This window comes from Morone saxatilis, unplaced genomic scaffold, assembly GCF_004916995.1.
Source record: "Morone saxatilis isolate NCDOM2014 unplaced genomic scaffold, NCSU_SB_2.0 Contig4, whole genome shotgun sequence".
NCBI lineage: Eukaryota > Metazoa > Chordata > Actinopteri > Moronidae > Morone > Morone saxatilis.
This window is the reverse complement of record NW_023339984.1, coordinates 5,691,346-5,706,049: the sequence shown is the minus strand read 5'-3', so window position 1 is coordinate 5,706,049 and position 14,704 is coordinate 5,691,346. Positions and strand designations below refer to the sequence as shown.

The window sequence follows — 14,704 nt, the reverse complement described above, 5'->3', positions numbered from 1 at the left end:
CAAATGCTGCAGTGACATTAAATGACAAATGATGCTGACCCACAATCCCACATTATTGCACCCTTTTACCAAAACCTGAAGTGTGTTCAGCTGCTGCCTCACTGCCAGAAACTCAAAGGGATACATCAGATAATGAGGATAGCTGTGGTGCCAAAAACTGAGTTTGTGGCAGAACGAAAGAACTATAAGATAGCAGCAACAGTGAATGTTATAATGATATTGACTACATTTATACTGTATCTTTTTTTTTTAAGTTATTTTTTTGGCCTTTTGTTGGCTTTATTTTATAGAGAAAGCTGTATAGAGACAGGAAAGGTGGGTGGAGAGAGAGAGGGGATGACACGCAGCAAAGGGCCGCAGGTCGGATTCGAACCCCCGAGCGCTGCATTTATACTGTATCTAATGTGGACAATACCCGATCTCAGGGCCAACTGAAGGTCAGCACTGGGCTGAATTCAATCTGTGCATCTCTAGTTGTAATGCAAGCTTTCCACGGTTCAATCAATTAATAATTTTAACCAAAAGAAATGTCAGAAAATAGTAAAAACTCTAAAACCCAAAGCTTTTCAGTGTACTATGATGTAAAACAGATGAAGCATATTTCAAATCCAGATTTGAGAACCTAGAATGAGCAAATGTTATGACTCAATTAATCCAAACTTTTGTTGATCATATGTCAGTTAATCAACTTGAAGATTAATTAACTAATCTGAACTATGGTGTACCTCAAGGGTCTGTGCTTGGCCCCCATTTTATTTTCTGTTTTATCTTTCCATCTCTGTGCCGCTGTTCTTTCCACTTTTCTGACAGTTATAATCTAGCCTAGGCTAACAAATTAAATGTTGCTGATGTTGTAAAATATCTCCAACTAACATTGCTTCTCCTCCACAAACGCGAGGTTACGTAACATCACACTGCCGTTCTATGGTATTGGGTGGGGTATGGCAGTAATTTTATGATTACAATTACAGGTAGCACTATCAGACAGAATGCTGGTATTGGTATCGGTGCATCCCTCCTGAATAAAAATTGTAATTTAATAACCATGACTGTTCTGTTTTACCTAATGTTGACAAAATTAGACAGCAGTGATAAAAACCAACATACCAGTGTTACCAGATCCTGGAGAGGAGTTGTTCTCATCGTTGTTGGAAGAGGAGGAGAGAACACCACCAGACGTCTTCTCGGACTTGTCCACTGTACTGCTCAGCATAGACCTGGGTGAGGAATGGGAGGGTGGAGGAGAGGGAGAGTGGAGGAGAGAGAAAGGACAGATAAAGACACGAGAGGAGAGGGTAGGAAGAGATAAAGTGAAGGGACAGGAGAGGAAGGGAGTAGGGCGGAAGAAGACAGGAAATAATAAGCAAAGAGAGAAAAAGAAGAAAAGCGTGAGATTGAGGGAATTATTTAAAAAGTAGAGACAAAAAAGGAGGGGGGGAGGGAGAAATGGAGGAATGATTGAGAGGAAGAGGGAGATGATGAGGTCGTGGAAATGAATGAAGACAAAAAGCAAAAAAAATTCTCTTAAGTACCCCTGTGTGTGTTTGTGTGTGCACGTCTCTGAGGTTACCAAAATGTGTGTAAGATTTAGATCTGTGCAGTGAACTTCAAGCCTGCTTACACACAAACACACATTTGGGTACTTTGATTCTGATTCCCATCACACATACACACACCACCATGCGGGTCAACCTCCACACCAGCACTCGCACTCTCTGGGATGCTACCATTCACTGCTAATCTCCCGTCCCCTGATTGGTTAAGCCGTTATCACCATCACCAACCAATTATATCCCAGCTCGGCCCCCCTCTCCCAGCCATTCACAACAAGCTCAGAGATCATCTACTGATTGGCTCCAGTCTACTGATTGGCAGGCGGTTTTTGGTAGAGTCTGGGGGTTTGTAGGGTTTTCGGTTTTTCAGGCTGTTCTGTATCTCACCTGCTCCCCTCATCCCGACCCTCTCCCTCATACGGACTCCTCGGGAAAAATCAACACAAGTTTAGTCTTTTTGAGGGCTAGGGGCAACAAATGGACTCTTAAACAGATAGTAAATCAGCTGGCTGAACACAGTTGCGCTGCCCGCCATGCGTGCCTGAATGTTCCAATCCAACCACATCCACCATTGATGCCAAATGTCTGATTCCCACTCCAGGTGCTCAAATTTAAGTCCAGAACCACCTGAGAACTTCACATCCCACAATGCAGGTCTCAATGCCAGTCCACTCTGTATAACCACTTTATCACAACTCATCTCTAAGGAGGAGTCATTTCAAGTTTAAGTGTCCCTCCTACATTCTTAGTAACTAGTATCAAACAAGTGATTTACTAAATTTGGTTGCACCACTGAAACATAAAAAGTAAAGATTTTAATTAGGAGTAAATTTGTTGCTAGGAAACATCTCTAGCGCCATCAAAACAAAAGCTTCCTAATAACCTTCCCGAGTGGCAAATCTATATATTAGCAAGCTAACATTAGCTTTGTCAGTTAACTCAAACACCAGTTGTCAGTTAACAGGTATAAATATTTTGTAACAATAGTTTGTCTGGTACAACCCTTTTTAATTTAGTAAACACTTGAACGCGTTATAACTAGATTTAATTGGATCTTACAAGAAGCTGGTGCAACTAGTTGCAGGATGGATCAGAAAAAGGTGATGGATGGAAAACAACAACTGGTTCAAATTAAATGGAAAGTTTGGACAAAGAGTTGAGATCTCAAAATGTCATGGCTCAATTCAGAGCAGATTTTTATTTCTAACAAAGTAGAACAGAATGGAATGGATCCCAGCAAATCAAATGTGAAAAGGAATGGTTTGGAACAGAATGGAATGGAATGGGTTCCAACAAAATATGAAATGGAACTATATGGACCAGGATGGAATGGTTTGGAACAGAATGGTCGGCATGGTGAGGACGAGTCGTGCAGCTAAAGGAGGTTAGGAGCATTACTGATCCCAGCACTGCATTAAAACCTTTATTAGTAACATTGGACCTACATATAGGCTGTTTTAACACACACACACACACACACACACACACCCTGAAACAACAATGTAACTGCAGCCTATATAACACGTCTCACACACACACACACACACACACACACACACATATTCTCTCTCGTACCAGCAGACAAACACACAAAGTCAATGGAGAAAAGCAGACAATAACAAAAAACACAAAGACAGACAACAGCAAAAACACATGCAGACAATGGATGGAAAGTGACACACACGACCAATTCAAATTATGGTCTTAAATTCATTCTGTTGTGGGAAAAGACAGCATTCCTGTTTTGCCCCATTAAAATAATAACCAAAAACATGTAAAATACCTCCTGCAACAGAAACATGATTAAAAGATAGCACAAGGGAAATGACAAGTGAGGCAGTGGAAAAAGTTGCACAAGGATTACTTAAATAATAGAGGTAAACTGGTGAACAATGTAAATTAAGTTATGCCGTTTTGCATGCCCTGTATGATTTTAACTGAGTATGAAGGGATGCAAAATGGCTCCCAGAGGAGGGGCACTGTGACATCAAGGGAAAACAAAGGGCCGATAAGGTGATTACTTGAACCCAAATATCGCACTTGTCTGGTTATTAAGAACTTTCACTGTCCACCACATATAGTGCACTGTAAACACTAGACAACAACTACAATCTATTCATATACTCAAGAACATGAAAACCCATTTGCCACATATACATCCATATATTTTTAAGGCAGATTAATCATTTCTCCATCTCATATTTCAAATTTAATGATTTATGAGTATCCTTAAATAGCCCAAAGGCATTACTACTTATATAGAAAAACTGAGAGGTAGTTCATCATAACACTTTGACAATAAATGTGTATTATAACTTCTAACCACCAGGTGGAGCAATGGTCCACAATGAAAGGAAAATTGCTCTACCTGCTGGTAAAAAGCAACCAACATACCTAAAAGCAAGTGTGTGTGACAAATGTGGTTGTGAACTGTGTGTTCAGCATATATAAATGTAAAATGTGTCAAGTGTTTTCTTTTAGCATCTGCATACTGCATACATTCTACATGAATGAAAAAGTTTTGATGTTTGTTGATGTTTGGGTGTGTCAGTGTGAATATTACATAAATGTGCATTAAGTGTCATCTGCTTGTGTGTGTGTGTCCACAGTATAAGGGTTTTTCCAGCCATAGTAGGTCAAAGCCATCCAGTTCTGTTGCTACTGCTGTTAGAGAGCCAGTGCCAGAGTGAGAACAGAGCGATGAAAGAAAGGAAGAGAGCAGCCTCCAGAAAAGAGTGCAGCCTGAGAAACACTGCAGCCCCGTCCCTCCTGGGTCCTCTCCTCTCTACCTCCATCCATCCATAACTACCAACTACAGCCAGGGACTTTAAAATACAGTACTTCCCCTGTGGGATCATCATGAACTTGCACCAAAAACTAGAAACACAACTCCACTCTATGGGCTGATTTTTGTGACCAAACCGATGAAAGCAGAGAGGTGAGATGGGTGATGGTTCGGAGGGTTTGGTAAGTGGCGTTAGCTTGGATAATGGTTAGCAACATTGCACAATCCTGGGCAAAGTGACAAAGCAAGACTAAAATAAAAACCCCTGCTCATAACACTCTAAATCTCTCATCTGTTTATGGACATGATGCAATGTAAGACTTTTAATACTATTACCTCACCAGTTTTTAAGATTTGGAGAGGAAGATTTCCATTAAGCTCAAAAGAAGGACAACATTACCTGCATCTGAAGCTTGGAAAGGGTTAAGAGTAGTAAGGGAGTAGTTTGATCTATGGCACCATTAAGACTTGACCTAAATCTTGGACGCTACAGGGGGATACAAGCTCACATACACTCTACCTGGTAAATAAATGGAAAGAGGAGGGTGAGAATGAGGTGGCTTGGAGGGACGATGGAGGGACGAAGAGGAAGAGGGGTGAGGTGTTATTGTGCCGCATGATGATGGAGTGAGTTAAGTGAGTGGGTGACGGGGGAAGTTAGTAAATAAATAAATAAATAAATACAAATAAATAAATACAAATGGGCCAAAACACGGCACTCAAAACCAGAAGGCTCAAAAAAGGGGCCAACCACAGAAAAAAAAGGAGGAGAAAAGATAAGGCTCAAGGCACAAAAGGAAGATTTCAACAAAAAGCTGCACGAAACACCAAAAGGGGAGGAAATATATATATATATATGTAAAATATATATGAAGAAGAGAATATACGTATATATATCAAGGGGTTATATATTTAACGTTGGGGATGTTGCCTACCTTCTCGGAAACCTGAACGAGAGATTTCTACAAAAACAAAAGAGGGATAAAGAAAGAAAGAGAAACAAATGTATGTATAAAAACGTATAGATTCATGACTTTCCTGTAAAAGACAAGCTGCCCTCTGAGTAGCAAACAAAAGTCCAATGTGAACTAGGCTCACTTGGGATTGAAGCAGCAAGCACAACCAACATTAAATAACCAAAAATAAACAACAAAAGTAGAGAATTAGTGTTACTGATGTTGACTTTCAATTTGAATGTGTTTAAATGTGGGAAGTATTGGTGTGAATGTGTGAACAGACATTATTAAATGGAGCACCTCAGAAGGATTTAATGAGCTCAGTGGAAAAAATTCCATTAAGAGACCCTGTTTGAACAGAGTCAACCCGCCCCCCACCCCAACCTAACATGAAATAAAGTGCTCCTCCACATACAGAGCAGTCCTGGGTGATCCTGAAAAGAAGTGTTTGTGAGGGGAAAAGTTCAAACGTGATAGAAAAAAAAATTAAAAACAGAGAAAACCACCTCATATATATATACACACACACAAAACACACACACACACAAAGACACATTTAAATGAAAAAGCACAGGTTAAGCAACAACTTAATCTTTAACACACATTGAGAAACAATCTCCTTCACACACACACGCAAACACACGATGTGTTTGAAGGACAGAGAAATATCACTCTCCAGCCCAAGCAGGAAAGTGCAGAGGTCAGGTTATATGATACGTTAATAAAACACACAGCTTTAGCGTATACGTGTGTGTGTGTGTCTGTGTGTTTGGTGTGGTCAAACTGTACAAATGCAACACAATCTCTCTGTCTATACCACCTCTACTTCCTACCAACACGCCAAGTTGTGTGTGTGTGTGTGCATGCATGTGTGTCAAGGTGTCCCCACTAGTGGTATTTATAGTTGAGGGAAAAGTGATATCTCCGGTGTAACCATGGATACTGTCGCCACGGAGCTACAGTATCTGAGTGGGAGGCCTAGAGTGTGGCTGTGCCTGTACCTCCGCCTCTTACACACAACCGCGCGCACACATGCACACACACACACACATTCCCACATATGCAGGTTTATCATTCTCAATTCTGTCTTTTTAAGGCTAACACAATCACCAAAAATACAACCGTACATTCATTCCCTCTCTCTCTTCCTCCCTTCCTCGCACACATTTCAACACGTGTTCAGTGCGGACCCTCAAGGGCTGGTTGGTGACACAGCAGCGATGACGAAAATCTCAACCTTACGTGCTCCCTCAGCTTTTCATTCTTTCATTGCTCACTTGGACCTTCCTCTTTCAGTCTCTGCCACCTTTAAACCCTCACTTCCTGTCGCCTCCTCCCCTCCACATCTTTCATTCTGGTGGCAGCCTCTGATGGGTTTTTTTTTTTTCATGTCTCCTCTGTGTTCTTTTACTTTTCTCCAATTCTGACTCAGCTGTGCACACAGTCTTCATCGCCCTTCATGCATGATTTAGATAAAAACACTGACAATTTGGTTTATGATATTTTAAGTATCTGCGTATGAATTTATTTCTCTCTTGTTACTTGACACAATTCATCATTTTGCTTAGTAAGAATCTGCCTACAACTGCTCTATCTGGAATACATTATGTTGTAGTGGTAGAGAAATGTAATTAAAACTTAAGGATATTTCTTTTTTTCATATTGTCATCAAATTCCACAAAGACCAAAGCCAACATTAAATCCATCCTAACTAGTATTGTCTGTGCAGTGCCAGTCAAAGCCTGGTATAGCTTATTTCTCTGTGCCATAGAGCTCTATTGTTGTCGAAAAACTGTGAACAAATAAATTAGTGAGCCACACTTGCAATGGGTAAATTATCCTTCATTATGATGAACAATTATTTTATTTTGGTTCAATCTCGGTTACACTGTCCTCCTGCTGTGAATACTCACCAGTGCATTATCTACCACTGTTAAAATAATGTTACAGGGTCCAGCGGTTTAAGGAAATGATGTGGTCTTTTTTCTATAAAACAATGAATAAAATTAAACTATATATTATATATAGATTATAAAGATTCAGTAGAGACCAATGGGCTTGGAACTGAGTGCAACAGACAGGGTGGGGAAGTCAACAAGTACTGAGAGATGAGAAGTAGATTTTGGTCTTTTATGGATTTAAAGAAGAATACAGAATAAGATTAGTCTTTCCTTTATAATTAAAACCCACATTCAGTTTTCCAATAACATTACAAGCTATCATTGTAAATCTTATTGTGGAAATAAATGGCATGCTGCTCATGTATATCAAATTCAATTACAACTAATGCCAATATTTATCTGCCAAAAGCCGAAATCAGCGAGTAGAAATATCCGTTTAGTTGTCACAAGACTGTGTAGTCAAAGAGTTGGTAGATACTGTATTAGTCAGGCTTTTCCCTCCAATCCTTTCCTTCCACTTTTATAACCACAAAGTACTGTCTTCACCTCACTGTTTACACAGCCGAGTTGGATCAAAGCTGGGCTTCCACTTCCAGAGAAAATTAAAAAATATAAATAAACAAGTTTAGTTTTCATTACAACCAGGTACCCATGAGAGCAGTTTTAGTCCTTGCAACCTGCACTAGAGCACTGAGATGAAAACTGGGCCAGACGTGGAACCAAAACCAAAATTACTCCTCAGTCACCACTGCTCCAAACAAAATTATAGAGAAGGCACAGCTGTTCCCTTTCCTCTCCCTTTCTACTCTCAGCAGAGTTACAGATCAGCACAAGTCTAGTGATAGGGATGAGATTAGACCAGGCCCTTTAAAGAAATACTCTGAAAACCAGTGATGACATGGACGTACAGTATGTTGTTCCTGAGAGGAAATGAGCACATGAAATGACTTGTAACGTAAACCTAGTCATTTTCTGTTTCAGGCTGAAACCTCAATACTCTGAAAAAGCTTTAAACTGTACTTAAGTAGAACAGCTGCTACCACGACTGCTCTGCATTTCTAAACTTCTTCTTCTGCCACATATCCTCTCCTGTCCTATCTATCTCACTGCTTCCTTTCTTTGCTCTTTAACACCACAACCCTAAAATATCAATCATAACTATTCACCCTTCCCATTTTCAAATGCTCCTGCCTCTCTTTTCACTCACCTGCGTACAAACTTGGATGTGAACTTGCTGAAAATCCCTGTTGCACCGTGTGTCCTCCGGGCCTGGCTGTTGCCATGTGACAGAGACGGGGACGCGGGCCCGCCGGGGTAGGCGGAGCCCTGCTGGTCCCTGGCACCCCGCTGCTGGCCTGCGTGGAATGTGCTGCGGATGCCCACCCCTCGGGAGAAGTTGGGACGGTCTGACACGGCAGCGCTGCTGATGTTGTGGGCAGATGGGGAGGCACCGGGCGCCCGCTGAGGTGGGGCGCTGCAGAGGAAGGGTGGGAAGAAAGAAGAGAGACACGGAGGGAGGGATGGTAAAGAAAAGGTGATACACAGGAGAGGACGGTGCAGACGAGCAGGGAGGCAGATGTGGAGAAAGAGAAAGAAGTGCGAAAAAATATTGGAGAAGGATAAGAGGTTGGAAGGTGTGATGAGAAGAGGCAGGGAAGAGGAGGTGCAAATGAAGAATTCCGGGTGACATAGATTGGACAAGAGAAAGCAGGAAATAAAGAAAGTTTGATAGAGGGAAGGAAACAAGAGGTAGATAAACAGTGAGGTGTAGGAGGTGGTGCAGCAGGAGAGAAGTAGACAGAAAGGTATTAAAAAGAGGGGATGGGAGTGAAGAGGAGGGGTGTGGGAAAGGAACACACAGTTAGACAAACACTTATAGAGGAAAATCACTTCCTTCTGATGTGCTACTCACCTAAGTCTAAGGTCATACAAGTATCTATGTCTGAAAAATGTCCGTTAGCCTGATGTTTCACATAATCCCTAAAGTCCGCCATGTCAGTATTTAGGGTCACATCAGGTCAGCGACACGCACACATGCAGATACACACACAGTAATCCTCCTTTCCTCGGTTGTAAGGCAAAGCATCACAATCCTCCAGCTCTTTCACATAGACAAAGACACACAAACACTGAGCTAAAAGCTTGCACTTGCTTTGTAAGCATGTGTGCATGCATCTTCCATGCCAGTATGCGGCAGTAGTACACCTGCAGCAGATGGCAAACACAACAAACAGAGATAGCAAAAGCACAAACACAAAGCACACATACTGAAAGACGAGAACACGTAAATACTGAGTAGAAGAAATACAGAAAGCAGAGAAGTTAATACAAACGGACAATCCACTGTAGAGGGCTGCAATGGGACTGGGATACCACAAATGTTGCAGGTGCATCCCAGGATAGATAAATTTCATATATGAAAATAGAAGAGGCTGTAATCTTTACTAGTCTATGTACATGCTTCGCCCACCATAAAACCAGTAACCAAAAAAAGGTCAGTGTCAGTTTATTTTCTATCTCTCATTGGCCAAATTTGCTTTCACTTTTCACACGCACATGTCACGCTCTCTCTTTTTAGACTAGACTCTTTTCTTTTTTTTTTTTTTTACAACTGCTGATCTGTAAAGAAACATGCTATCGCTGCCAATCTGCAGTCTAACATTACAGCATTTGGCTTGTTTCTGTTACTATGGGAAACAACATTACCTATCAAGAAAGAGGGGCACAATCTGTAAGCTTGTAGTTGCCCCTACTAGCCTGTGTATTGTTACTATTAAATTATTATTATAAAAGGCTGATTTTCATCTTTTACAGATGAGTAGCTGGGTAACTGTATTTATCAGTTTTTAAGGACTGCATGTGTTGTCGAGGGATTGAAGAAACAGCCCCATGCAGACCCTCTAATGCACTCAACACTCCACAAAGAAAAATAAAGAGGATTTAAAGCCAAGTTTACAGTCTACCTGTGTGATGAACAGCTTAAACACATCCTTTAATTTGATGAGGATGTGTTCAAGTTGTGCACCAGGAATGAAATATATACAAACACACGGCTCTTCTATTAATACAGATGCAAGGAAAGAAAGGCTGGATCAGGCAAATTAGTGGAAACCAGTGTGACACATTATAGTTATGAAGAGGACTGTTGATTGAGAAGGACTACATATTGCTATGGGTAAAATAGCTTTACTGTTTTCCATTTGTTTCTGCATATGAAAGCATTTCCATTGTCACTTACAGAATTAAGTAAAAGAGCAGTGACAGCCTGTAAGTATCTAAAGAAGGCACGTGGCATGAGGTGGATGCAGGTGGTTGAGGATGATGATGGTGCAGCTGAATGATTTCCATGCTAGGCATACTTGATTTGCATATAGTAAACTGCACCTCTACTTTAAACAAATGTGTAGATGCCTGTGTGCAGCATCACTTGCTTCACAGTAAAGTAATACTCATGCAGTAACACAGGTTGTTAAAAGTAATGTAAATTCATGAGAATGGTATTTTAAAAGTTTTTCAGAGGGGTATTTGGGGATAGCTGGAAAAAACAGGAATGGATTGGACTCTAGGGCACAGATTATGTTCTAAGAAAAGGTGCCTATTCCTCACTCAGGGTACAGTCTACGTGTTGGAGCGGTACCTTCTCTCCAGCGTTCCCAACCAGGTTCTGAATGGCCCAAGCTCACTGATGAACGACGCATGCAACAGAACGAGACTTCAACATAGAGCAGACAAAACCACATACAGCCAGAGGGCCACCTTGACATTTGCTCTGCTGGAATTTTAGCCTGACATTTGTAGGGGCTTTTTTCACTAGACAACTGTCACAAAAAGGGTGGGGGTCTCTGTCTGTGCAAATGGCATATCAGTTCAGACTAAAACAGTATTTCAGGTAGCTGGGGAACATGTACAAAGACCTTCCACCGACACATGGCTGGCAGGGGGAAAAAAGACTAAAACTCAAAATATCAAAGTAGCCCTTGAACAGACACTGTGAAGCAGAAGAGCTGAACAACGAAGCAGCCCACAAAAACCGAGCACAGACAGCAAACACACACACAGTTCACACAGATGGCCAACAAGCTACAGTCAGGTCATTATTTCATTTTGTTCGTTCAGCATCACAGAGCAGTTAAAGGTTGATAGATAAAAATGGGGTTTTCCCGGGCAACTTCATAACTGAGGTGGGTTTACATAGCAGATTGAGACTGTATGAGAGAGCACTTAATGTCTGAGAACAATAAAACAGAGGCTATGGGAACCTTAAAAGGGACTCCACTTCTTTACACAGGACTGTAAATTCACCTGTACAAGCCAGGGAAAATCCTTTTGTCCACAAACACAACATGTCAGAAAACCAAATGGGGGACAATATTAGTTTATACAGAAACATGCATCAACACAACTATTGGATCTGCATTTTGTCTGGTTCTCCCCAGGGGACGTTTGTTAAAACATCTTTTTTACTATCTTTTTTTAATGACTTATGAAAATGAAACATGGAAAATGAAACAGGAGTTTTACCACTTACCTGCATGGCCTACCAGCACAGGTAGACTGTGCAGGTAAGTGAGGCTCAGAGAGGCAAGTATATGTATCAATAGCTATTAAAGGGACAATTAACGCGCACAATCTGGTGATGAAAACCGCTGTTTTGTCGATTCAAGGGACTTAATGCAATTGTGGTCAATGTTCATTGTCATTGTTCATTTTAGATGCTGAATAATGTGGATCTGACTTTCCCTTCAATACAACTTTTTTGGCAAGACTGTGGTATTGTTATGATAGTAATTTATTACTGTTGACTGTCCATCTACAGCATCTACATAAATAAAGACCATCTTTGCAAACATTTCACTGTAAGCTCTTACTTACATAAAGTAATAACTGCCACTTTTTTTTTTTTTTAAATCAGCATGGTGATGTCCAACATCAGGACAGCAACCTTTGACAGACTTGCTAATACCATTTTGCAAGCTAGAAAGCTAGCTAAGCTAACTTTCCATAACCTTTGGTCCATTCCTTAAATCAAAGAAAATGCCTAAAATGATAGTATGTAAGACTTTTATGCTGTCATGTCAACAGAAGGTTTCTTTAAGATGCCATCTTATTTAGCTTGATTGACTTTGTCTTAGAAGGCAGATGTACAGTACACCTCATTATCAAGCCAAGCTTAAAGTATATAGAAGAGCTGGCCTCCTGTTTATTAGCTACCGAGGCCTCTGCGTGTGTGGAAACTTTATCCCTGCTGGTCCATAAATGTCTCTTCCCCCAATGTGTCTGGCTTATTTTGCTGCCAGGAAACAAAACAAGTTAAAAAAAAACCTGGTCTGTCAGTACAGTGAAAAACCTGCTCATCTTGATCTCAAGCTCTGACTGTTCAGTTAAGGTCCACCGGGTAAATGTAAGGGTCTGAGAGTGACTGACTGGCCAAAGAAAAGATATGTCAATGTCTCCACACTGACTTTAGTTTGTACAGATTTCTGAGCTCCACAATCTACTTCCTGGCTGTTGCTAAGTAACTGGTGAGTCTATGATTACTGGTGTTGAGATGTTGGGCATCTCACTATGGTGATGTTATAGTGGTAAATATATATAGATGGAGGTAGATATACAGATATATATTCAGGACAGCACCTCTTGAAAGAAAGAAACTGATGGTAAACAAACAAACTATTTCTTGTCTTCAGATGAGGTAGTGCCATGTTGTCTCTATGTGGCTACCTTAATGCTAACTTTACTTCCTGGTTCTGAGGGAAAACATCTGTATGACATTAAGGAATTTCTTTGGAGTTTTGCAGCAGATTTAAACTGCACACTTTTCTAAAACTTTACACATGCTATCCATCATCAAAACATTAACGAATACAAGTGAAATCATATTTTTTTAAAGGTCAGACTTCTTGACTTCTCTTTGGTTTAACAATTTGACTGCATTTCAATTCTCTTTATTTTTATATTACGTAATGTAGGGGGAGATTATAGCTGATTAAACCAAACAGGTATAAAATATTTGAGAATAAATAAGGCACAAACTGTTGAAGTTGGGGAAGCAACTTATCTTTGCTCATGGGAACATGTATGGGAGGAGGTTGTTGGCAAACACAGCACTCTGTAAACTATGAAAGACGGGGGGGGACACTGGCAACCAGGTCACTGCTGTGAGCCAGGATTTGTCACTGTGAATAAAAGGTAATGAAAGAGTTGTTTTCTAAAAAAGGTGGTGCTGTCCCTTTGATCCAGCAGTGGTAGAGGATTTCAGGGCCAACAAATCACTTCATCTTCATCTATCCTTTTTCCTTTTTGCCCACCAAGTTCTTGCGGGAAGGATGATCTGTGGTACATGTTGAGGAAGCTATGAGTGTGTGTGTGTGTGTGTGTGTGAGAAAGAGTTCGAGACTTGCCTGGGCCGTGGTGCGTGCAGGTCAGAGGGGCATGGATGATTGGAGGAGGACAGGGACTTGTGGTGGCGGGAACGCGAGGTGGAGGAGGAGGAGGAGGAGGAGAGGACGGCAGCGGCCGAGGCAGTGGAGGCGCGGGAGCCCGGAGTGTTTAGGCTGGGAGGAGGGGGAACAGGAGGAGTGACCCGCCCAATGCACACACACACGCAGACACGCCCACAAACGCGACAGACACAGGACGAACACACCAAAACGTCACACAATCAAACATACATACGAGCATGACACATACACACAGTCACACACACCGGGCGGGGTTTGTGTGTGGGTGGGCAGGGAGGTGAGGTGGAGCATGGTTAGAAGCAGCATTTATCAAACACAGTAAGGGGGAGGGGGGGAGAAAGGAGGGAGGGAGAGAAGAGCAGAGAGAACAGATACACAAGTGGAAGAACAGAGGAAGTAGAGACAAAAAGACAGAACACAGAGCAAAAAGACTTGAACAAAGAAAAAAAGTTGGTCTTTTTCGCTGCTGCTGTTGCTTCATTGTGGTGTAACAAAAAGAAATCACAAACCACAATCAAAGGCTGACTGTGTTTGTGTGCCTTCATCTTTCCATGTAAAATCTACCCGACAAAAGCCAGAGCACAAAAGACCAACTTTAAACACACATTTTTCTTTTGGCTAGGAAGACTGAAAACACACTCAAGACAAATTATGTGGACAGAGTCAAGCTACCAATATTGCAGAAATGTGCAAAGCAACAAAACTCAGCAAACCACCACAGATAACAAATCCCCTCTCAGTATGTAAATCTCTCTTATTATTTTAATAAAATCTTTGCTACATATTTTTTTTATCTGTCTTTGTTGTCTATTTTTGTGAAGCACATTTCATTGGTTTTTGTAAGAAGTGTGCTATACACATAAAATTGGACAGCATGTATAATATAAAGTATTATCATTAACATTCTTTTTAAACCTGTATTGTATCTGAAACACTCGTCATAAAACTGCCACAGTAACCAATATTTTTTTATTTTTTTATAAAAATTGGATCTAAGAGGCTAGACATGACAGCTAAAACAATTATCGGCTTTATTGTCGCATGCATC

The 14,704-nt window shown here is 41.0% G+C and overlaps 1 protein-coding gene across 1 annotated transcript in view; it reads right to left on the bottom strand.

Annotated features, from left to right (window-relative positions):
* Window positions 1–1,107: 1,107 nt before the first annotated feature.
* mark2b (MAP/microtubule affinity-regulating kinase 2b) overlaps window positions 1,108–14,704 on the bottom strand; it is a gene marked incomplete at both ends in the record, with an annotated part of 50,210 nt that continues 36,613 nt past the window's right edge. Inside the window, 4 exon segments of the mRNA XM_035675076.1 lie at window positions 1,108–1,217; window positions 1,941–1,976; window positions 8,403–8,669; window positions 13,597–13,749. Of these exon segments, the coding sequence (XP_035530969.1) occupies window positions 1,108–1,217; window positions 1,941–1,976; window positions 8,403–8,669; window positions 13,597–13,749 (566 nt within the window).